This window comes from Thamnophis elegans, chromosome 13, assembly GCF_009769535.1.
Source record: "Thamnophis elegans isolate rThaEle1 chromosome 13, rThaEle1.pri, whole genome shotgun sequence".
In the NCBI taxonomy this organism is placed as follows: domain Eukaryota; kingdom Metazoa; phylum Chordata; class Lepidosauria; order Squamata; family Colubridae; genus Thamnophis; species Thamnophis elegans.
In genome coordinates this window covers 47295167-47320743 of record NC_045553.1, presented here as the reverse complement: position 1 = coordinate 47320743, position 25577 = coordinate 47295167, and the positions used below count along the sequence as shown (strand labels likewise).

Here is a 25577-nt window from a genome sequence, read left to right as displayed (position 1 = left end):
TGCAAGTAACAGTCAGCTGAAGTGGCCTGCAGTGCTACACTCTAACTACTGCGCCACCTCGGCTCCCAATTGTCTCCTGCAAACTCCACTTCTCTTTTGCTCCTCTTTATTCCCTCTGGGAGGGGCCATTCAGCATACACCTGTGTCTTTACTCCCAAGTCAGCCCTTGTTCCATAGCTGTTCCCTTCTTCTGGCAGGTCTGCGCATGCACACATCGGGAACAGGCTCCGGCTGTTCTTCTGCCCAACTGATATCCAACTCCGAAGGCAGCTGATAACTGTCGGACAGTCCAGTCTCCATCTCTGCCTCCGACACAGAGCCCGAATCAGAGCCTTCCCCAGATTCCAAGACTGGCCCATGTTCCTCCCCAATCCTCACTGTCTGGGTCTGCCAACAGCTGTGTTGGCCACTGGCGGGCCGCAACACATGGGGAATCTTAAGCTGAGTCTGATTTTTATGGGCACCAGCTATGGATGCTACATCTGGATCATACCCCCTAAGTACCTCTGGAGGTGGACCATTTTAGGCCAGAATCAAGACCTGAAGTCCACCCAGTGATGGTTGGGAAGAATTACACTTGTTGCATCCAAGCCAAGATTGAATGACTGAGAAGATGCATGAGCACCAGCACCATTCATGGTTGGAGATGTGGGCCACCCCAAGGTGAATTGGTTGCATTTTCCCAAGCCAAGCCAGGCGACGTCGCTGGGAAATTGACCCCGGATTTTCAAGCATTTAGTCATTTAGTCATTTATTTGACATTTATAGGCCGCCCTTTTCCCTGAGGGGACTCAGGGCGGCTTACAATTTGTAGGAAGGGAGTGCAAGACAAAACAAAAAGAAAATGTGAAATATAATAAAATAAAACAATAAAACACAACATTCATTCAGCATTCGGGCGGGGCGGATTAGGATCTTATCCCCAGGCCTGACGGGATAGCCAGATCTTAAGGGCTGTGTGGAAGGTCTGGACGGTGGTGAGGGTACGAATCTCCACGGGGAGATCGTTCCAAAGCGTCGGAGCTGCTACTGAGAAGGCTCTCCTCCGCGTAGTCACCAGTCGGCACTGACTGGCGGATGGAATTCGGAGGAGGCCTACTCTATGCGATCTGATGGGACGAAGGGAGGTAATCGGCAGAAGGCGGTCTCTCAAATAGTCAGATCCACTACCATGGAGGGCTTTATGAATGGTAAGTAGCACCTTGAAGCGCACCGGAGATCAACAGGTAGCCAGCACAGCTCACAGAGGATAAGCACACCTATAAGAAGTCCTCAATATTGCAACCAAGTCACCCCGACATGGAATAAGTGACTTACAACGGTCTTTGCACTTAAGACCATCACAGTAAACCCATGGACATGTGATCAAAAATCAGGGCCTTAACAACAGGCATGTAATTTACAGAGATTGCAGCATCCTGGGGCCTTGTGTTCATCGTTGGCATCCTTCTGACAAGCGAAGCCAAGCCAAAAAGGAAAGTTGAATTCATTTAACAACCCTATGGTTTACTTAAGAACAGCAGTGATTCCCTTAACAACTGGGGCAAAAGGTTTGCAAAATCGTACGTGATTCATTTAACAACTGCCTCAGCTTAACAACCCAAGTTCTGGTTCCAATGGTGCTCGTAAGTTGAGAGCTATCAATAATTCAGTGGTGGGATTCAATTTTGTTTACTACTGGTTCTGTGGGCATGGCTTAGTGGGTGTGGCGTGGCTTGGTGGGCGTGGCAGGGGAAGGATACTGCAAAATCTCCATTCCCTCCCAATCAGCTGGGACTCGGGAGGCAGAGAATAGATGGGGGCGTGGCCAGCCAGAAGTGGTATTTACCGGTTCTCCGAACTACTCAAAATTTCCACTATCGGTTCTTCAGAACTGGTCAGAACCGGCTGAATCCCACCTCTGCTGTAATTGCATTCCACTTGAACAAGACGCTAATCCCAAAGCTGCATTATAACCCAGAACAATTTTATTTTAAAGAACATGTTTTATTTTACCCTTGACATATTTATGTTTACCTTTTTTTGCAAGGCAGCTTGCATAACAAATCAAATTGAGCATAACTGAAACGTCTGTAAAACTAGGACTAAGAATTTTCCTCCAGAATAATTTTAAATAAATCGTCATACGGGGGCAGTGTTCAACTTCTTGATGCAAGGAGCTGTTTTTTTCTACAAGCCAGCCCGTCCTCAAAATGGATCAATTCCCACTATTTTTATTTTAAAGGAACAATTTAGAACAGCTAAGAAGTCGTCCCTTTTTTATTCCCCTGCTTGCCGCTTCCAGAATTATTATTATTAGCAGTGGTTTTTTTAAAAAAGAACTTCTTTGCTGCCCCACAACCATTAAAGAAATGACCATAAAATCAATTAAAACCAAAGATAAAAATACTTTTATCTTTGAAATACTTTATCTTAAAAGTAAAGGTAAAGGGTCCCCTTGGACATAAGTGCTACTCATTCCTGACTCTAGGGGGCGGTGCTCATCTCCGTTTCAAAGCCAAAGATCCAGTGCTGTCCGAAGACGTCTCCGTGGTCATGTGGCCGGCATGACTCAACGCTGAAGGTGTACGGAACGCTGTTACCTTCCCACCAAAGGTGGCCCCTATTTTTTTACTTGCATTTTTACATGCTTTCGAACTGCTAGGTTGGCAGAAGCTGGGACAAGTCACAGGAGCTCACTCCGTTACACGGCGCTAGGGATTCGAACCACCAAACTGCCGACCTTTCTGATCGACAAGCTCAGCGTCTTAGCCACCGAGCCACCGTGTCCCTATTTTAAAAGAAGATTAAAAACTTCGAAACAACTGAAACCTCTTTATTTCTGGAACCAACGTGGTGCCAACCCCATTTTACAGCTCCAGAAAAGATTTGCAAAAGTTAGGATCACAAAAGAGACCAAGGGAAAAACACGGAAAGTGTGTGATAACAAAAAGAATAAACCCACACAGGAATAGGAGGCGCAGGGATGAGACAGCACGGCTGCCCCAGAGCCCTGCGTTACTCCGAAGCTTCCATAGATTTCCACCTTTGGATGAACCCCATGGAAGGCAACATTTCTTCAGCCTCTGCGCCCCCCCACCACCAAAAAAAAAGCTAGAAATTTTTTTGGACTTACAGAAAACCAGTTGATGTAAGCATAGCTGCTGTTCTCTGGGAGAGAGAACTCACAGTTAATTACAACTGTCTCCCCAATTTCGGCTTCTACCACATCTGGCATGGAAACTTCGACATTTGCTTCTGCATCACCTGGAGGATTTAAAAAAAAGGGGGGGGGAAGAAAAAGAATTAAGGGCTTCAGTCCGGGGTGGGATTGAAAACGTTTAGCAAACAGTTCTCTGTCCAGTTGATGGGTGCGCTTGGCCATGGGGGCGTGGCCTACTCAGCCTCCTGTAACCATGGCAGGGGGAGAGCATTTTCACCCTTCCCAGGCTGCGGAAGCTTCCCTCAAGCCTCCGGGGAGGTGAAAACGGCCTCCTGCAGGCTCCGGAGGCCGGAAAAAGACCCATTTCTGGACTTCTGGGAGGCTGGTTTCTTGTCTCCCAGAGCCTCCACATGAGCCTGCCCTTACCTGGCATGATGAAGGGGCCGCGTGGAGACTCCTGGGAGTGGGGCGTGGCCAGCCAGTCCTTCCAACTAATGATACAGCGAACCAGATGCAAAATTAGCACCCAGTTTGCCCGAACCAGTCCGAACTGACTGAATCCCACCCCTGGCTACAGTCATATCTATCTAGCTTCCACAGGGCTGCCACCAGCATCTCGCCCCATGCCTACCCTATTAGGAAAAGCAATTCTACAGGTAGATTGGGTCCACACAGCCAGTCCTTGATTTATGACGGTTGCTTAGCAACCATTGTGAACTGGTCACAGACCTCCTGTGAGCAAAAGCAATCTTTGGGAGGAATGGAAGCGTGTTAACCAGATATAAATATAGCAGGGCTACATGCTAATTGGCGCAACCTTGAAATCTTCCGTTCTCAGTCCGTTTTATCACAACTGCCATGGCAACACAACCGAAAGGTCCCTTTTCAAGACAAACAACTCCTCCTTGAGGGTAGTAACAGTAGATGGGCAGGGGGGGAAATAACTCGAGGTTTGCTAATTAGAACTATTCGTGCTTATATCATCTACTATCTTGGCATATGTGCGATTTCTCCTCCTTTCCCAAAATGTATAAATATAAACGCAGCCTTTTGTGTCGTAGGGATCCTTCTCGGAGTTTTCTAGGAGGAAATTCCTCCAGGGAGCCCCAAATAAATAACGATAAATCTGTCAGAACAGAGCTGGAAGGGACCTTCTGAAGGTCCCACCAGAGCATCATCCCAACTTTGGTTGCCCAAAAGGATCTCACACACTCTTTGGGCAACCTCTTTTCATTGGTCCTGAGTTTGATCATCAAATTCTCTCCAAAATGTAGCCCTCTTGTGCTCTCTCTCCCCCCTTTCTAAGGGGCCAGCCCAGAGAAGGTCATTCCCCATCAACTTCAAAAACCAGCAAACTTCCCTATGCAAAGGAGCAGGTGGAAAGCTGAGGATGATTATCCGGCACAAAACCTTTCTTGTTCGAGAGAGAGAGAGAGAGAGAGAGAGAGAGAGAGAGAGAGGAGAGAGAGAGAGGAGAGAGAGAGAGAGACGCCTCTCCCTGGCAGCTCTACCCAACTATTTTGTGTGGCCTACAATCCTTTCCCCTCCCATTTGGACAGGAAGCCACACATTTGCTGAACATCTGCTGGGTTTTCGGGCATTCGCCAAGTGGGCGTGATTTCTGCCCTTGGAAAGTGGGGATTCAATTGCATCATGGAAGGGGATAGCCCTTAGACTTACACACCGCTTCACAGTGCTTTTACAGCCCTCTCTAAGCGGTTTACAGAGTCAGCTTCTTGTTCCCCCCAACAATCTGGGTCCTCATTTTACTGACCTCGGAAGGATAGAAGACTGAGTCAACCTTGAGCTGGCCAGAATCGAACTGCTAGCAGTCTGCAGAGTTAACCTGTAATATTGCATTCTAACCACTGTGCCACCACAGTTCCTTCTTCCTTCCTTCCTTCCTCCCTCCCTCCCTCCCTCCCTACTTAGCAATAGTACTTAGATTTATATACCACTTCATAGTGCTTTTACAGCCCTCTCTAAGTGGTTAACAGAGTCAGCATATTGCCCCCAACAATCCTCATTTTACTGACCTCAGAAAAATGGAAGGCTGAGTCAACCTTAAGTTGGTCAGGATCGAACTGCTAACAGTGTTAGCCAGTAATACTGCATTCTAACTACTGTGGCACCATGGTCCGTCTGTCCGTCTTTCCTTCCTTCCTTCCTTCCTTCCTTCCTTCCTTCCTCCTCCCCCCTCACCCCCTCCCTTTCCACTTAGCAATAGCACCGCTTCACAGTGCTTTCCAGCCCTCTCTAAGCAGTTTACAGAGTCAGCCTCTGGCTCCCAACAATCTGGGTCCTCATTTTACTGACCTCGGAAGGACAGAAGGCTGAGTCAAACTTTTGAGCCTGGTTAGATTCGATCTGCCAAACTGCTGGCAGCCCGGCAGTCAGCAGAAGTCGCCTGCAGTACTGCACTCTAACCCCTGCGCCACCGTGGCTCTTGTATCCCAAATTATTTCTGATGATACCCAGGCCGTCATGTAGCAAGAACCCAACTTGCCTGAAGAAGGAAGCCAAGAAGCCAGGGAGACTGAAAAAAGATCTAAAGGGGGTCAGTGATCCTCTTGATCATTATGTTCTCGATCTCCAAGAAGCCACAGCTGCCTTAGACACCCAAACCTTCTAAATATGGAGGTTTTGTTCAGTTAGACTAAATAACAGCTATTGATAGAACTGACCCAGTGTTGTGATTCACTAGGGAGTTACGACCATCAGGCTTGGCATAAGGAAGGGGCTGGCATTAACTCTTAGACAAGGAACTTTTGCAACAAAGAGATGCGGCTATCTTTTTTGGGGAGGGATCTTTGGCCTGCCACACTTTCTATTATTCTGCTTTGCATTTTTTATTGTGAAAAATGGAAAGGGGGGTCTTTCTAGAAAGCCAAAGTCATCCTTTGTCTTTGGACCTCTGCACCTGACTGGAATTGGATGGGTGGAATCTGTCTTCATGGCAGTGGGAGATTGGGCCATGGGATGGACTTGTGGGTGTGGGGGCAAGATCTTGGATTTTCAACTGGGTGGGGGAAACCAGGAAGCTTTCAGATTCAAGTTTTCCCAGATGTGCCAACATGGCTCTCTTAATAAATTGGAACTTTGAGCAATACTTTGCTTTGGACTCTGATTTAATTTTGGATCAGTGGTGGGTTTCAAAAATTGTTTTGAACCTACTCTGTGGGTGGGCCTCCTTTGTGGGAGTGGCTTGCTGCCCATGTGACCGGATGGGAGTGGCTTGCCGCCCATGTGACCGGATATGAAGATGCCGACGACACTTGTCGAACCACCTTAAATCACCTCGCACACAGCACTGGCATGCATAAGAATAGGATGTAAACTTGGTTTTTAAAAGGCATCTTTGGTTTGCGTGAAAACAACTTCAACACACGCAATGTTCTGATTGCACCACAAACGCAGTAGTCATCCTTGCCTTTCACAGAGGCACTGAGCTTTATAAATAGGAGCATGATAGTGTAGAATAATCATATCCAAGGACCAATGGTGGGTGTCAAAAAAATTTTGGAACCTCTTCTGTAGGTGTGGCCTGCTTTCCGGGTCCACTGGTGGAACCTCTTCTAACCGGTTCGGTAGATTTGACGAACCGGTTCTACCGAACTGGTGCAAACTGGTAGGAACCCACCTCTGTTTTGGATGCTATTTGGAAGCCTGACAAGGAGAGGATTGGTGAGTCCCACTGATCACATCTCATCCCCCCAAAAGTACCAGCAACCATGAAGGACTAGCAAGTCCATAATGAGATTCCCACGACGAGGAACAAGCTATGTATTAGAGAACTCTCTGGGTTGCAAGTTAAATATGACCAGCCAGCCAAGTCGGACCACCAAGTAGGTGTCCTGGAGCACCTGGTCCCCCGCAGAAGGTGGTAGAACTTCACTCCCTTGGCTGATCAAGAAAAAGCAAAAAGGAACCCAGACTTGGTTCGTCTTTGATGGGAAGCTAGGAGGAAGTCTTCATTTTTTCCCTTCCTTCTCGTTTGGCTTGGTGGTAGCCAATTGGGGGAAGAATTGGGGGAACACACGCAATGAGTTAGTGGCTTCTTGAACGGCTTCTTCTTGGGTAGCCCAGAACAAAGCTTTTGTCTCTTCCCAAATCAAATCAACCTTCTCCCCAGCTGGACATCACCAGGGGGAACCACAGAGGGAGCACAGATGACCTTCAGCACTAAGCAAATGTGAAACATGATGAGGCGTGACGTTTCCACGCAACCAGCCTTACGAAGAAGCCCGACTGACTGAGTTGTTCTCTTTACTTATTTGCTCTTGTTTGTGTGCTGTTCCTAGGCTGAGACTCTGTGCCTCAACAGTGTAAGATGGGGGAAGGGGAAGAGAGAAGAGAGGAGGGAGGGAGGGAAGGAGAGAGGGAGGGAGGGAAGAAGAGAGAGAGAGAGAGGAGGAGGAGAGAAAGGGAGAGAGGGAAGGAAGAAGAGGGGGGGGGGGGGGGTGGGAAGGGGAGAGAGGGAAGGATAAAGGGAGGGAGGGAAGGAGAGAGGGAGGGAGGGGAAGAAGAGAAAGAGGGAAGGAGATGAGGAGGGAAGAAGAGAGAGAGGAGGAGGAGGGAGGAGGAGAGAAAGGGAAGGGAAGGAAGAAGAGGGGGGGGGAAGGAGAGAGAAGAGAGAGAGGAGGAGAGAAAGGGATAGAGGGAAGGAAGAAGAGGGGGGGGGGGGGGAAGGAGAGGGAAGGATAAAGGGAGGGAGGGAAGGAGAGAGAAAGAGGGAAGGAGATGAGGGAAGAAGAGAGAGAGGAGGAGGAGGGAGAGGAGGAGAGAAAGGGATAGAGGGAAGGAAGAAGAGGGGGGAGGGAGGGAAGGAGAGAGAGGGAAGGATAAAGGGAGGGAGGGAAGGAGAGAGAAAGAGGGAAGGAGATGAGGGAAGAAGAGAGAGGAGGAGGAGGGAGAGGAGAGAAAGGGAAAGAGGGAAGGAAGAAGAGGGAGAGGAGGAGAGAGGGAAGAAGAGAGGGGGGGAGGGAGGGATGGAGAGAGAGGGAAGGATAAAGGGAGGGAGGGAAGGAGAGGAAGGGAAGAAGAGAGAGAAAGGGGAAGGAGATGGGAAGGGAAGAGAGAGAGAGGAGGGAGAAAAGAAGAGAAAGGGAGAGAGGGAAGGAAGAAGAGGGAGAGGAGGAGGAGGGAAGAAGAGAGGGGGAGGGAAGGAGAGAGAGGGAAGGGTAAAGGGAGGGAGGGAAGGAGAGGGACGGAGGGAAGGAGAGATGGAAGGAGGGATGGAGAGTCAGGGGAAAGAGGGAAGGAGGGAAAGAGAGGGGGAGAGAGGAAAGGAGAGAGGGGGGAGGGATGGAAGGAGAGAGGGAAGGAGTGGGATGGAAGGAGAAGGAGGGAAGAAGAGATGGAGGGAGAGAAAGAGAGACAGAGAGTCAGGAAGGGAAGCACTAATTAAGACGTGTGGATGGAGCTGGGCACCCTTAGAAAGAAAGAGGAGCTGAGTAATCAGTCCAGGTAGCCGTCTAGGTGACTTCCCCCTCCACGTTTGATGAGTCCTCAAAAGATCTCCATGGGTGAAGCCGGGGCTGATCGCTGATGGCTCGGTGGCTGACGTTCTTTCCAGCTCCATGCCAATTAATGGAGTCGCTGGCCGCAGTCCAGGGGAGAAGTAATGGGCTTCCATCGATCCAGTGTTAGGGCAGGGCCTTGGGGGAAGCTGGTAAGCCTTGGTCCCGGGGAAGAAAACAAGCTTCAGGGCATAAAACAGCCAATGCTTGGACCTCTGGAAGGTGGTCCTTGGCACTTGGGAGCCCCAGTTCATTCCAGAGCATGAAGGTGTCACAGGTTCATGTGCTGTAGGATGGACCATCCTTGAAGGTTCTGCAGCTCAGCCAAAAGAGTGGGTGGGGAACTCCCAAGAGTGTCCTCTAAAGGGCCTGCCCTCATTCCAGAGCCCATGAAGTTGGGATAATCACCACCAAGGAAAGCCTGATGTGGATTTGGGACCAACCAGCAGTGTGGAGAGAAACCAGCTTCAGGAGACTCACAAAAGATGGATGGACGTGTTCTGACCGAGGCTTCCGAGAGCCTGAAGCAAACTCGTTTTGACAAAAAAACCTTTTTATTAATTGACTGTGAATTCTGCTCATTCACATCCAGCAAAGTCTTTCAAGGGAGGATTTACAGTCACAGACCTTATCTGGCTTGGAGAGCTGCCAGGCTGAGATCTGCAGAACTTGGCAAGGAGTCACGAACCAATTAAGCAAACTAATGGTCTCCTGCAAACTCCACTCCCCTTTCGCTCCTCTTCTATTTCCTCTGGGAGGGGCCATTCACCGTCCACCTGTGGCTTTACTCCAAGTTGACCCTTGTTCTTTAGCTGTTCCTTTCATCTGGCAACTCTCTGCATGTGCACACTGGGAACAGGCTCCAGCTGTTCATCTGCCCCACTGATGTCTGACTCCAAATGCAGCTGATAACTGGCATACGTCCCTGGCCCCTCTCTGTCTCTGACGCAGAGCCCTCCTCAGAGCCTGCCCCAGACTCCAGGACTGGCCCAGGTTCCTCCCCAACCTCCTCACTGTCCGAATCTGCTGTCAGCTCCGCAGGCCACTGGTGGGCCACAACAGGATGCCTCGGTTGATGCTGCAGAAGTTGACATTCAGCTGATGTCGAGAAAACCAACCTGAGATGGGGGGAAATTCTTGTAGGATCCTACCCTAATGAGCCAATGCATCACTCCTCCCATTGCAATTCAAATCAATAGTCCCTCAGCTGCATGTTGAAGAACTCAATCATTTGAACTCTCCAGAATTGCAAAGTTGCATTACAGACAGGCCTCCTCCTGCTTGAAAATTATAGCGGCTCCATGATAGAAATGTAGGGACCAAAGCTGGTTATCCTTCAAGACCAAAGCAGAGTTAGGAAGAGATTGAACAACCCAGTTTTGAGGTTTAACCACTTTCTCAGAGCAAGTTTTAAATGACGGCGATGGGAAAACAGGCGGAAAGGCGAAGAGTTTGCGGTCGGGAGGACCACACTTGATTGTGTCCTCTCGCTGTCCAGACTGGCCTGCTGGATGACTTCCGGCCTGCACGACCGACTCATGCGCCAGGAATGTCCAACACGTGCCACTGGGCACAAGTCAGAAAGCCAATCTTTTGTTCTTCTGCTGTCCCAAAGCTGGCACAAGGCTGGCGGCTGGCACGTCAGAGCAGCTGCTGCCATCACTCTTACGGAAGCAGGGGGTGTCCACAGGAGAGAGGAGCCGGTTGGCGAAACAGAGGGGCAGCCAGCCTGAAGCGAGGGAGGGCAGACCCAGGGACAAAAGGAGCTTTGCTGCTGGAGGGATTTCTCATTTTGGAAGGTCCACTTCCTTCTGACGGAATCAGCCCTTGGGCATTTCCCATCAGACCCGGAGCAAAGTTTAGAAGTGAATTTCCACCTCCCTGCAGGAAAATAGGGGCACCACCCCCAACACCACACAATGGCTTGATTGAAGGCGAGAAGGCCCCCAAGGATCCTGGGGGGGGGGACTTTCTAAACAACTCAAAAGGCTGCCGAGGAGAGGAGCTGGGAATAGAGGCTCTATTCTCTCCCCAGATTTCTCCCCATTCCAAACACCCACCTAGAATTGCCCAGGCAAAGAAAGCAAGGAAGACTCCACTCCCTTTTCTTCTTCAGGAACAAGTGACCAGATCTGAATCTAGTCCACCCCTTTCTGGAAATCTCTGCAAAGCTTGGAACAGCCTCTTCAAGGAAGCAACAGTCAAGATTTGGTCAAGAAGGCCTTCCTGAGCCTTCTCCAACCTTGGGAACTTTAAGCCTGGTGGACTTCAACTCCCAGAATTCTGAGACTTGAGTTTCCACCAGGCTTAAAGTTGTCAAGGTTGGAGACCCCTGTTCTGGAGGACAGGAGAAACTTGCAGTTGTCACAAAGACTAGACTAGGTTCTTCTGACCAGGTGAAGCCTTCCTGGGGAAATTGATGGTGGAGATGATCTGGAGAACATGGACCACCCTAAAAAAACAACAACAACCAGTATTGGAAAGCAAAAACTGGTTGGCCAAAACATTAAATTAAGGTGGTTTTTTAAAATGGAAAATATCACACTTTTCACTCTGGGCTGAAAAGGTTCAATTGAAACCAGAAATGAAACAGAAGAAGCAGAATCAATTTCTAGATTGTTTCCAGCAAGAATCTTCCAGCAAGAGAGATCCAGAACGGAAGCTTGGACAATCCAGACAGAGTGCGGAGTTGCACGAAGTGGTCAAAAAGCCATCATTTGACCGTCCTCTTGGCCAAGGCCTGCAGCAGAGGTGACATTCAGCAGGGTCTGACCAGTTCTGGAGAACCGGTACAGGAAATTTTGAGTAGTTCGCAGAACTGGTAAATACCCCTCTGGCTGGATCTGCCTCCATCTATCTCAGCTGATTAGGAGGGAATGGAGATTTTGCAGTATCCTTCCCCCGGAATGGGGAGGGAATGGGGTTTTTGCAGTATCCTTCCCTGGAGTGGGAGGAAGGAGATTTTTGCAGTATCCTTCCCCTGGAGTGGGGAGGGAATGGGGATTTTGCAGTATCCTTCCCCCTGGAGTGGGGAGGGAATGGGGATTTTGCAGTATCCTTCCCCTGGAGTGAGGAGGGGAATGGGGATTTTGCAGTATCCTTCCCTGGAGTGGGGAGGGAATGGGGATTTTGCAGTATCCTTCCCCTGGAGTGGGGAGGGAATGGGGATTTTGCAGTATCCTTCCCTAGAGTGGGGAGGGAATGGAGATTTTGCAGTATCCTTCCCCTGGAATAGGGAGGGAATGGGGATTTTGCATTATGCTTCCCCTGTAGTGGGGAGGGAATGGGGATTTTACAGTATCCTTCCCCTGGAGTGGGGAGGGAATGGAGATTTTGCAGTATCCTTCCCCCAGGAGTGGGGAGGGAATGGGGATTTTGCAGTATCCTTCCCCCTGGAGTGGGGAGGGAATGGGGATTTTGCAGTATCCTTCCCCAGGAGTGAAGAGGGAATGGAGATTTTGCAGTATCCTTCCCCCTGCCACGCCCACCAAGCCACACCCACAGAACCAGTGGTAAAAAAAAAAATTGAATCCACCACTGGCCTGGAGGACTTTGAACAAGGAGACACCAATCATCCAAAGAGAGGATTGAGATGTCTAAGCATCCCTGAAACACAGGGAGCAGTGATAAAGCGTTGTCTTGTTTCTCACAACATGGCAACCCCGGGGTCATTCCACAAAGCTGCTTGGAAGGAGATGAAAGGAAGAAAAGACAGGGTTTCTTTCTCCAGCTCATAAATCCTCGCAGAAGAGGTAACTGGAGCCAAGTGGCAGTTGCAAGGGCTTTAAAAGGAGAACTGGAGCAAGTCACTGGGCAGACTCCGAGGTTATCAGCCCCCAAAAGGCCCCCCGAAGGATTGGTCTCATCAGGTGTCACTTGCCAGAGAGCTAAAACAGAAAAACAACCACAGATATTTGAAGGGAGAGGAGCACGGGGGGGGGGGGGGGCTGTGATTCTCAAACTGTTCCCAAATAGTGGTTTTTGTTTTTTTCTGCAAAAACATCTCAGCAAAACATTTCTAGCTTGTTTCCCCCGAAAATAAGACCTCCCTGGATAATAAGCCCAATCAGGATTTTGAGAGCATGTGCTAAAATTAGCTCTTCTCCAAAAATAAGCCCTCCCCAAAAATATTGCAGCACAGCAGCAGCCAGGAGGTGACCACACTCGCCTCCTCCTGCACCGCAAAAATAATAAGCCCTCCCCTGAAAATAATACCTCCCCAAAAATTTTAAATGCATATGCAGCCGGTCCCCACCATTTCACCTGATTGCTTGCCCTACGAACAAGACGAGGTGAGGAGGCGAGGCTGGAGGAGGGGAAAGGGAAGGGGGAATATGCCCCATGCCACCACACACCCCTTACCTAATGGCCGCTCCCACAACCCTAGCCATTGCGCCAGAATGGTGCTGTGGAGAGCCCATTCACCTGCATTTCGTACCTGTATTTGAGCCAACCGGGCCATTTGTGCATGAACATGCAGTGTACGGGCACTGCGCAACGCTCCACCGCACAGCTGGAGCATCGCAGGGCAGTGGTTGCGCATGCATGCACAGCATGCGTGCACGTGGACGGTCAGCCCCATCGCAGCGTCCCGGTTGCGACGGGATCCAGAACTCATCACTGCATTGCGCCCCCTCTGTCACGCTAATGAGGTGACCATGCTTGCCGCCTACGGCACCTCAAAACTAACAAGACCACCCCCAAAATAAAGCCAAGCACTTATTTCAGGGGTCAAGAGGAAATAAGACCCTGTCTTATTTTCGGGGAAACGTGGTAGGTTTCCCCCAAAATGTGCAAAGTTTAGATCCTCATTTCTACTCCACACACACATAGAGCAAGGAACCTCAGCATTCTCCCAGGGGCCATGAGAAGCAAAAGACCCCCAGGATCTGATTGCAAGGTCAGCTCAGGCCCCCACTTTGCTCTTTCCCAAGCAAACGTTCGAACGAGATGCACTGCACAGAATGAGGATGGGGGTCACGAGGGAAGCCTGCACACTGCCGGAGTCAAAAAAGAGGGCTGAGAAAATATCTACAGACCCCTCACATCCTGGACATAAATTGTTTCAAGCCCTACCCTATAGAGCTTTGCTGGCTGAGGAACTCTGGGAGTTAAAGTCCAAAGGTCTTAAAGTTGCCAAGGTTGGAGACCACTGCTATAGAGCACTGCACACCAGAAAAACTAGACACAAGAACTATTTTTTCTCTAACACCATCCCTCTGCTAAACAAATAATTCCCTCACCACTGTCAAACTATTCACTAAGGCTGCATTGCTGTTACTACTAGTCTTCTCATCGTCCCTATCACCCACCTCCTCCCACTTAGGACTGCAGGAGTGTAACTTGTTGCTTGTATCCTTACGATTTATATCGATATTGTTTCCTGATTGTTTATTTGCAGTCTATGACCATCATGAAGTGTTGTCCCTTATGATTCTGGACGAATGTATCTTGTCTTTTATGTACATTCAGAGCATATGCACCAAAGACAAATTCCTTGTGTGTCCAACCACACCTGGCCAATAAAGAATTCTATTTTTTCTTTTCTGTTCTGTTCTATTGTATTCTACTCTACTCTACTCTACTCTACTCTACTCTACTCTACTCTATTCTTATTTCTATTCTCTATTAATTCTATTCTATTCTATTTCTATTTCATTCCATTCTGTATACACCAAAGACAAATTCCTTGTGTGTCCAATCACACTTGGCCAATAAAGAATTCTATTCTATTCTATTCTATTCTACTCTATTTTATTTCTATTCTCTATTCTATTTCTCTTTCATTCCATTCCATTCCTTTTTGTATACACCAAAGACAAATTCCTTGTGTGTCCAATCACACTTGGCCAATAAAGAATTCTATTCTATTCTACTCTATTCTTATTTCTATTCTTATTTCTATTCTTATTTCTATTCTATTCTACTTATTCTTATTTCTATTCTCTATTCTATTCTATTTCTATTTCATTCCATTCCTTTTTGTATACACCAAAGACGAATTCCTTGTGTGCCCAATCACACTTGGCCAATAAAGAATTCTATTCTATTCTATTCTGACTCACTCCGGGACAGGTTTCCCGGGACTCCAGTTAACCATATTTAGCCTGCTTGGGAACGGCTGGGACGCAATCCTCGTCGGCAGCCAAGCCCACTGAAGCACTGGCCGCTCCCTGAGCCGTCCTGGGAGGCCAGGAGATGAAGGGTCCCAAGCCAGACAGAGAAGGTCCTTCTGCTCCCTGCAGAAAGCAGCAATGAAACGAAGCAGGGCAGGGGAAGTCCTGTTGAGGGGAGGGGGGAATTAATCTGAGAATTAATTGCCTGCCAATAAGGAGAGGACGGGGGCAAGGCCAGGCTACTGGGATGGGGTGGGGTGGGGGAGAGAATTGCGGACATGCCAGAAGGGTGAAAAAATAGCATCTGGAGAGGATAAAAAAAGACAAGAAAGTTTGCTGGGAGAGAGAATTCTCCCTAGAAGGAAAAGCTTGGCTTTTCTCCCGGTGGATCTGATTAAACGAGGAGAATACAAGGCGGATATTTTTATATATCAGGGGCTGCTGGTTTGGTTCCTATTCGGTGTGGCTGTTATGGTGCCATTTGCAAATTACAGGCAAGGTGCTTTGGAAAGGGAGTCTGACCTTCCACCACTGCACTACAGAGAGTATTTTAACTTATTGCACCTGTGTCTGGTTTGCCAATTGCCCAGATAGGACAGCACTCCAGAGGGCCAACATCATTGCCCAGATCATGGGTTAGCAATAGCAATAGCAGTTAGACTTATATACCGCTTCATAGGGCTTTCAGCCCTCTCTAAGCGGTTTACAGAGTCAGCATATCGCCCCACAGTCTGAGTCCTCATTTTACCCACCTCAGAAGGATGGAAGGCTGAGTCAACCTTTGAGCCGGTGAGATTTCAACCGCCGAACTGCAGCTTAGCAGTCAGCTGAAGTGGCTGCAGTACTGCACTCTAACCACTGTGCCACCTCGGCTCTTGCTCTCTCCCTCCTTGGAAGAGCTTTATAGCTCCTGCTGCTTTAAGAAGGTTCAAAACATCCTTAAAGATCCATCTCATCCTTTTTTTGTTTTTGAACTATTACCATCTGGCAGACGGTACAGGATAAAAACAAGGACAAATAGGCTGAAAAACAGCTTCTATCCCAGGACAGGAACTATATTGAATCCTACTGTATAGGTAAGGTAAAGGTTCCCCTCGCACATATGTCCTAGTCGTTCCCGACTCTAGGGGGTGGTGCTCATCTCCGTTTCAAAGCCGAAGAGCCAGCGCTGTCCGAAGACGTCTCCGTGATTCAGTGGCCGGCCTGACTCAACACCAAAGGTGCACGGAATGCTGTTATCTTCCCACCAAAGGTGGTTCCTATTTTTCTACTTGCATTTTTACATGCTTTCGAACTACTAGGTGGGCAGAAGCTGGGACAAGTCACGGGAGCTCACTCCGTTACTCAGCGCTAGGGATCAGATCTACAAGCTCAGCGTCTTAGCCACTGAGCCACCACATCCCTTTTTATTTCTACTTATTCTTCTCAGTATAGTGCAATATTAATGCAATATCAGGGGTACAATAGAATAGGAGAGTTGGAAGGGACCTTGGAGGTCTTCTAGTCCAACCCCCTGCCTAGGCAAGCAACCCTATACCGTTTCAGACAAATGGCTATCCAACATCTCCTTAAAGACTTCCAGTGTTGGGGCATTCACAACTTCTGGAGGCAACTTCTGTTCCCCTGATTAATTGTTCTCACGGTCAGGAAATTCCTCCTCAGTTCTCGGTTGCTTCTCTCCTTGATTAGTTTCCACCCATTGCTTCTTGTCCTGCCCTCAGGTGCTTTGGAGAATAGCTTGACTCCCTCTTCTTTGGGGCAGCCCCTGCGATATTAGAAGACTGCTATCCTGTCTCCCTGATCCTTCTTTTCATCAAACTAGACATTCCCAGTTCCTGCAACCGTTCTTCGTATGTTTCAGCCTCCAGATGATTAGGGGACTGGAGGGTTTTCAATTCAACTGTATAGGATGTGAAGGAGATGTGTTTGGGTTTTAATTTTATAGTTTCTTAGGTATGATGTACACCGAAGGTGGCATTTAATTTGTTGTATGAGCCTCAATGACAATAAAGTAAAGTAAACTGGCAGCAGCCCGAGGTGGCGCAGTGGTTAGGGTGCAGTACTGCAGCCACTTCAGCTGACTGCTAGATCAGCAGTTCAGCGGTTCAAATCTCACCGGCTCAAGGTTGACTCAGCCTTCCATCTTTCCGAGGTGGGTGAAGTGAGGACCCAGACTGTGGGGGCGATATGCTGACTCTGTAAACCGCTTAGAGAGGGCTGAAATCCCTATGAAGCGGTATATAAGTCTAATAAATAAATAAATAAGCCCAGTTTTTAAGTGAATCTGCTTTCCACCCACTTTGTGAGCCAAAAGGTCGCCAAAGGGTATCCCATGACTCCAGGATGTGGCAACCGTCGTAAGTTTGAACCAGTTGCCCAGCATCTGAATTTTGATCACGTGGCCATGGGGATGCCCACACAGGTTGGCACTGTGAAAAAACCTGTCGTACAATACTTCGTTCATTTGTGACGTTGTAACTCCAAACGGTCGCTAAATGAACTGATGTAAGTCGAGGACTGCCTGCATAGGAAGGGTGAGGACAGCCTGCAGCAACGTGAAAGCTTTATTTCCTTCAGAAAACAAATCATTCTTCTCCCAGGCAAAGATCGCTTCAAGAAGTGGGGGAAAGAGAGAAAGGCAGGAGAAGGAAGGGCTCTCTCTCTCTCTGGGAGCTGCAGCAGCACCACCAAATTGCAGGTTTCCTCCCTGACTTTTTTTTTTTAGACAGACAATTGCAAGGCTGGACCAAATCTCATTTTTTAAAAATTCTGGAGGGAAAGAACAGGAGCCTAATGGCCCTTTGATATAATTTCCTATAATGCCTCATTAAAGCGGAAGGGAGAATGATCAAGAAAGGTTGCAGAGAGTTCAAACTTTTACTGCCCCAAAGCTAACATTCCTGTTTTTTGTTTGACATCATGAGCCTCCTTTGACTCCGAAAGTTTTGCCTTTCTTTTTCTTTTTCTTTCTTTCTCTTATTTTCTTTCTTTTTCCTTCCTTTCTTTTTATCTCTCTCTCTCTCTTTCCTCCTTTCCCCTTTCTTTCTTTCTTTCTTTCCTCCTTTTTCTCTCTCTTCCCTTCCTTCCTTCCTTTCTTTTTCCTTCCTTCCTTTCTTTTCTTTCTTTCTCTATTTCCTCCTTTCCCCTTTTGTTTGTTTCTTTCCTCCTTTCCCCTTTCTCTCTCTCTCTCTCTCTCTTTCTTGCCTCCTTCTTTCTCTCTCTCTTCCCTCCCTCCCTCCCTTCCTTCCTTTCTTTTTCCTTCCTTCCTCTTTCTTTCTTTCTTTCTTTCTTTCTCTCTCGATTCCTCCTTTCCCCTTTTGTTTCTTTCTTTCCTTTCCCTTTTCTCTCCTCTTCTTTCTTCTTTTTTTTCTTTCTTTCTTTTCATTCTCTCTCTTTCTTTCTTTCCCCTCCATCCAACCAATCAAAGACCACAGTTGCACCTCTTCCGTAAAATTGTAAAAAAAAAAAGGGGGGGGGGAAGCGGCATACCAATCCATGCAGTGGAGAGTGTGTCGTTAATCACCACAATCAAAGCAATTTTCCTTCGCTTGCTGATGTTCTCTCAATATTTGTGGTTTCATTGCATGGTTAAGTATCTGGAGGGCACACCAGGTAACGCTAAATTCTCAATATCTGCACCCTGCCCAAATTCTCCACATTCCTCCAAAACAGAGAATTAAATTGGTTTCAGAGTGCTGGTGTGCTCTAAAAAGTAGCTGTTGATCGTGATGGCTACTCCCCCACCCACCCCAAGAAGTTGATCCATTCAATGACTATTGGGCATGGAATTGCATTACAGGTACTGTGTAGTCCTCAACATACAACTGTAATGGAGCCTAGAGCCATTATGGTCGTATATTGTGATGGCCATAAATCCCAACCTAAACCCGCCATCCTGGGCCCAACGTTTGGGAAGCCAGGCTCTGCCTATCACAAGCCAGGACAAAGGGTGAGAGATGGAGGAGTAACACCTCCTTAAAGAACCTTGGTCCAGCTGGCCCGGCTGGGAGCACCTCGGAAGGGCCCCTTCCCAGGGTTACGGGAGGAGACGGTCAACGGTTTTGAAGGCGGAAGAGGGCTCTACGCCCCAACGGCAGATCAAGCAGCAGAAACCATCGTCTAGGAGAAGGGAAACTCTGGTTACAAACCTCCACTGCCTTGTGGCTCTGTCCACTCCTGGAAAAGACTTCAGGAGTCAACCTCCAGGCAAGATCCGGAACCGGAGCCCCGGAAGCAGTTCGTGACTGTGTACAATCACGTTTTGGTAACTCCTGTGACGCAGCTGGAACCAATCATATCGGCTCTGCCTTTCCACTGGACTAATTCAGCCACGTGGAGAGGAGGGATTTGCTGCTTGGATAACAGTCTATCCTCCATATTCATCTACCCAGGCCTCGTGCTCTGGAGAGGACTCTCCAGCTTTGCATACAGCACCCCAGATGCTATTTTAGCAATAGCAGTTCAATTCGACTTATATACCGCTTCATGGGGCTTTCAGCCCTCTCTAAGCGGTTTACAGAGTCAGCATATCGTCCCCAACAACAATCCGGGTCCTCATTTCACCCACCTTGGAAGGATGGAAGGCTGAGTCAACCCTGAACCGGTGAGATTTGAACCACCGAACTGCAGATAGCAGTCAGCTGAAGTGGCCTGCAGTACTGCACTCTAACCACTGCGCCACCTCTGGCGCAGTCCTTAGGACCTCTTTCCAGAGGACGATACCGTTGCCTTTTCAGACTGAAGGATGCCACTGAGAAATCCCCGCCTGATATTATGATCTTTTTTTTATGGCTGTCGTTAAGCGAATAGGGCGGTCGTTAAGCAAACACAGCGGTGATTAAGACAACCCATTGTTCTCTCTAGCACAGTGTGGGGTCCCACGTTGGAAGTAACTTCCGCTTTTAAGCAAAACGGTCGTAAAATGTATTCACGTGATTGGCAGTTGTTGCAAACCTCAGCTGTGAGTGTGGTTGTGTTGCTGAGGGCCAGAAGTGCAGTTCTGGGACAATGGTGGTGGGGACGAAATCCATCCGAACTCCAGAACCGGGTTGCAGCTCCTTTTTCCAGGCAAGTCATAACTTCGAAATGTCACTAAGCGACTCTTCAGACGTGAAATTCTTCCTTCTCCAACTTTCACTCTTGTGCTCCTCTTGGAGGGGAGGAGTCTTAAATAGTTTTCAAATACTCCCTTCCCTCTCCTCCCCCACCACGAAGGTAATAGCATCAGGCGGGGAATTCAAAGCAGAGGTGGAATTTTAGATCAAGCCCTCTGGAGCTCCTCCAAAATTGTTGTCTGATGATCTCCGTTGGCCCCCGTTCAAGGGAAACAACCAACCGGAGGGGTGAGTCAGTCTTAGGACTGGTTATTTCCATACTATCGGGTGTGATTAGGAGAAGGAACGTGTGCAAGGTTGTGAGAAGTGAGCAGGGAAAGCTGTGGTGGTGAACATGTACTATAACAAGAGTTGGAAGGGACCTTGCAGGTCATCTAGTCCAACCCCCTGCCCAAGCCGGAGACCCTACACCATTTCTGACAAATGGCAGGCAGTCTCCTCTTGAAAGCCTCCAGGGATGAAGCTCCCACAACTTCTGAAGGCAACTTTTGCTCCATGGGTTAATTGTTCTCACTGTCAGAAAATTCCTCCTTGTTTCCCGGTAGAATCTCTCCTGGTTCAGTTTCCATCCATTATTCCTTGTCTGGGCTTTTGGAAACTAGCTTGGCCCCCTCCTCTCTGTGGCAGCCCCTCAAATATTGGAACATTGCTATCATGTCTCCCCTGGTCCTTCTCTTCCCTAGACTAGCCTGCTTTAGACCCGGCCTCATCTGCCAAACTTAATTGACACTACCCAGACCTGCAAAGAGAAGCTAATAAGAGTGGCGTCTTTGCCATGGTTCTGTTGACTCATTCAGTTAATTCTTTCAGTGTTCGGACACCTTCTAAAACAACTTTAAACACTCTATTGTCAAGATAGGCAGGCATCTTATGTTCTGACTGAGACTTCCCAAGAGCATGAAACAAGCTAACAAAAACCCATTTTATTAATTTCCTGTGAATTCTGCTCATTCACCTCCAGCAAAGTCTTTCAAAGGAGGATTTACAGTCACAGACTTTATCTGGCTTGGAGAGCTGCCAGGCTGAGATCTGCAAAATATGGCAAGGAGTCTCGTAGAGTCACGAATCAATTAAGCGAACTAATGGTCTCCTGCAAACTCCATCCCCTTTTGCCCCCTTTTATTTCCTCTGGGGAGGGGCCATTCATTGTCCACCTGTGGCCTTACTGCCAAGTCGACCCTTGTTCTTTAGCTCTTCCCTTCGTCTGGCAACTCTGCGCATGCGCACACTGGGAACAGGCTCCAGTTGTTCTTCTGCCTCGCTGATGTCTGACTCTGAAGGCAGCTGATAACTGTCAAACGGCCCTGGTCCCCTCTCTGCCTCCGACACAGAGCCCTCATCAGAGCCTTCCCCAGACTCCAGGACTGGCCCATCTTCCTCCCCAACCTCCTCACTGTCCGAATCTGCTGCCAGCAGTGCTGGCCACAACACCTGAAGACAGAGACAAACCTGGGACATCCAACCCAGAAAGAAATTGAGAAGATGGAACACAAAGGTTCCTTCTTCAAGGTTTTGTACGCCCCACCATCCAGTCAGAGCTGAAGAATCTTCTTGGATGAGAAGTGAAACATCTTCAAAGAAAAACAAGGAAGTCCAGTTGCTTCCTGAAAAAAAGCACCTTTGAGGTATGCCCAACTGTTTTTTTCCAAGCTGGAAAGAATTTCTAGTGGACACTTGTGCCCAGTGTCCTTAGATGGCATGGCCATGCTCAGATACATGGTGTAGTCCCCAAAATGATTTCCCGAAAGGAGAACAGAAGATGAGGCAGGATGAGAAATCTCATCAACAGAACGTAGGTTGGGGGGATTTCATGTGGACTTCCAACTCCCAGAATCCCCAGTCGGGATGGCTGAATTCTGGGAGTTGAAGTCCACGTGTCCGAAAGTTGGCAAGCTGAGGAACATGGTCCCAGAAGCAGAAGTTTCTACGAGGCCTAACGGTCAATGCTAGAAGATCCTGGAAATAGGTTAGGAGCCAACACATCGGAGATGGTTACTCCTCTCACTTCCACCCACCCATGAACAGACTACTGCAATGTGCTCTTTGTGGGGCTGCCCTTGAAGGCTACTGAGAAGACCTCTATCTTACTGGCATGAACCCAATAGAGACACTGAGGGTTTCCCGTTCACATAAGATCCAAAAAAAAGGGCAAAACTGCACTGATATTTCTTTTCACCTCTTCCCCCTGCGAAGACCCTCATCCTGCCTTCATGCCTAACATCCAGGAAAACAGTTAAAAGCACCCCCCCCTTTTTTTAAAAAGATGTTGATCTCAAATGCAGCCCCTGGAGAAAGGATGCCAAAGAGCTGGATTCATTTATGTGTCTGATGTTAAGCCTTTGATGAAATTTGCCCTAGGAATTGATTTGAACTGAGCATCGCAACCCCCACCCCCATCCAAGTCGCATAAAATACAAGCCCACAGCCATCCCGCAGTGAGCCGTCTCGCAAAACGGGGTGTTGGAAGGGTGTGGCCCGACACCAAATTTGGTTTTACGCAGAAAGCAATTTGAGTTATTCAACCCCGAATACGTTTTCGGTCACCTGAGTTTTTGCCCCCCTTCTGAGCAACCCACAAAACACAGGACTAACAAGCCCCCCTCAATTTTTATTTTCTAAGAACATTTAGGAAGGAATAAGGCTTCATCCAGCACGTTCCTTCTCCCCCCCCCTACCTTTCCATGGCTATTAATTGAAAGAACTGCAAGATTTTGCAAGGCAAAGCTGCCCGCAGGACAGAATTCCCTCTTTTCCCATTGCCGAAGTCCACACTTTCCTCCTTGAAAAAAACTTCTACATATTTTAACGCACAGCTTGTTCCCAGGCCGAGTGCAGCCCTGGAAATTGTTGGCACCATCCTCCCCCCCCCAAGTTATAAATACTCCCTGAAAAACCAGGCAAAACAAGCCAAAACACAGGGGCCCTTTTTTCAAATTCCATACATTGTTTGTTTTATGAAACCTCTTCCCCATCACAAGTCTTTCTGAATATGTAACCGGGATAGGAAAAGAAGAAGGAATAAGAAGAAAAATCCACATGTTTTCTGAACGGGGCATGACCCAGCAGTTGGAAACGCAAAGGAGATGCCAGCTAATCTTGTAAAAAGCTTGGCAGAGGGGAAGAGAGTTGCGAAAGGCACAAGGTTTTAAAACCTTTACGGATGTCTTGTTTTGAGCCCCAGGCACCACGCCCTTTGGGCAGCTGAGATTTCTGCCATCTTGAATTAAGGATGGACAGGCAGACGGAAGCAGAGGCAGATAGTTGGCACTTTCTGGGTGTGGAAGGAAGGCATCTCAGCCTTGGGAGAACACCAGCCACCGGAGACGCCCGCCCGGCATCAAATGTCAAAAATGTGCCACCACCAGCAGCTTTACCGAGGAGCCTCAGGCATGCATAGTGGGCAGGTGGGCGGGCATGTGCCTGGAATCCCCTCCCTCAGTGCCCTGCTCTCCATGGGCAGGGAGGGGCCAATCAGGGAAGATAGGAAGCCCAGCACCTGTCGGGGAGGGGGGGGGGATGCTCACTTGCACCACCAGCCACCATCCGTCCTTCTAAAATGCCAAGCCAGCTCTGGGCTTGGCAGCTTCTGAGGGGGGAGGAAACCCCTCACCCACCACCCCTGTGCTGCCTCTCGGAGGCAGGAGGTTTAGCTCTGCTTCTTTGCGGGCAAGGTGGAACAAAGGTTGCAGAAGAGAGGCACCACCCTCCCGCTACCAGCCAGATCTTTTCCTGCGGAGCAGCTGGTGCCGGGCTGAGCTCCACCCTTTGCCAAGCAACGGCATTTGCAACGAGCAAAGGGGGGGGGGGGGCGTGGGCCACACGAAGCCCCGGGAAGGACGCTGCATTTCCCCCCCTCCCCAAAAATGGATAAGGGTTGGGCCGGTCGCCGCCCTGGGCTCAACACGGTTGGCAAGCGAGTCTCAGGCAATGCCGTCCGGCTCAGCTGGGTTCCTGCTCAACGGGCAGGACTACAAGCCTCATGATCCTCAGCCGGTGGCCACAACGCCAACCGGTTTTGTGGGAGGGGTCCCCGAACAGGCTTGGCAAAAAAACCCACCCCGCTCGAACGAGACTGCAGCAAAGGCGGACCCGCCTCCTGCCGCCCCCTCCCCTCCTTCGGTCTCCGCGCTTGGAAGCGGGGGGGTGGGGGCGAGGCCAGGGGGTCGTCCTAGGGAATCCCTTCCTAATACCGGGGAGGGGGGCGATCCCTTTCTCCCTCGCCCTGCCCGCCCGCCGCATTTCCCCCAGCAGAACAGGCGGCGCCCATATGAATGCGCGGCCAACTTGGGGTCGTAAATCAAAGCGGGGAGGGGGGGCGGACGGGGCTTGCAGGGTCTGCGTTTTGGGGGGATTCCCCCCAGCCTTCCATCCCTCGCCCCTCACTCCCAACGCCCCAACTCCGTTGCTTTTGCGCCTTCCCTTTTCTTTTCCACCTCCGCGCACCCCGCCCCCTTTCCCTCCACTAGTTGCAAAGCGGTTGTAGCATGCTGCCCTGGAGTAGAGTAGAGTAGAGGCGGAGGGAAGGAGGAGAAAGGTGGGTGTGTTCTCCAACGGTGCTAAGCCCGAGAGCGCGAAAGGCGCCCTCGCTCTCCGGCAACCGGGTGGGACTCGCGCGCCCTGCCTAGCCAGAAACCATCCTCGGGTGGGTGAAAGGGCGGGCAAGCCGTGCACCCACTTCCCACGCGGGCACCTCCAGGGATGGGCACCCCCTTTCCACGCAGGCAGCTCTACGGCTGGGCGCCCCCTTCCCACGCGGGCACCTCCAGGGATGGGCACCCCCTTTCCACGCGGGCACCTCCAGGGCTGGGCACCCCCTTTCCACTATGGCAGCTCTACGGCTGGGCACCCCCTTCCCACGCGGGCACCTCCAGGGCTCGCTTCGAACTGGAGGGGCTCCGGCCGCCGCCCCAGTTATCAAAGCAGGCGCGCCGTGCTTGGAGAGCGCCAGACGCGCGCTTGCAGCGGGCAACCCAAACTGGTTGTAACCTCGGTGGCAGCTGCAAGAGGCTGGATGGAGCCTTGGGTCTGGGGACGAGAGCCTCCCGTCCATCTCGGGGCGCCCCCTACTCACCTCCGCCGCAGGAGCTGGCGAGCAGGAGGCAGCCCAGCAGCGCCAGGGAGATCAGCCGTCCGCAGCTCATGGTCGCCCGCACGGTGCCGGACCGACTGCGGCCAAGGAGCCGGGGAACTGGAGCCCGGCGGCGACGTCACGGGCGAGGGGAGGGGATGCTACGAGGGGGGGGGCGCCCAGGACGCCCCCCCGAGGGTGGGCTGCACCAGCGCGGAAAAGCAGGCGGATCCGAGCAGGTCGCGGGCGAGCCGGAGGGTTTTCCCAGGTGCCGGATTGCCGATGCGGGCACATCTGGCCAGTTTCCCTGGCAGATGCGTGCGGCGGAGCTTGCAAGTGCCACTCGGGGTGCCCGGTTCAGTTTCTTTTCTTTTTTTTTCAGACAAAGAGAAAAGTCACGATTCCAACTTGGGATCGGGGAGGCGAAGGAGCTTCGGGGGTCTCAACAGAGCCAGTCTGGGTGGGGGGGGAGAAAGCAGGGGCCCCTCACCCAAAACTGGGCTTGTGGGGGAACAGCACTCCCAGCTCCCCTCCTGACCTGACATTCCCTGGGGGGGGGGGGACCCTGCTTTGCCACATCTTCCGCGGACATCCCATCAGGACTGAAAATCCCAAATA

At 49.9% G+C, this 25577-nt stretch overlaps 1 protein-coding gene across 1 annotated transcript in view; it reads right to left on the bottom strand.

Annotated features, from left to right (window-relative positions):
* Positions 1-25069, bottom strand: part of MCAM (melanoma cell adhesion molecule) — a 40111-nt gene extending 15042 nt beyond the window's left edge. The window contains 2 exon segments of the mRNA XM_032229891.1: positions 3116-3246; positions 24963-25069. Coding sequence (XP_032085782.1) covers positions 3116-3246; positions 24963-25032 — 201 coding nt within the window. The 5' untranslated portion in view covers positions 25033-25069.
* Positions 25070-25577: the final 508 nt, after the last annotated feature.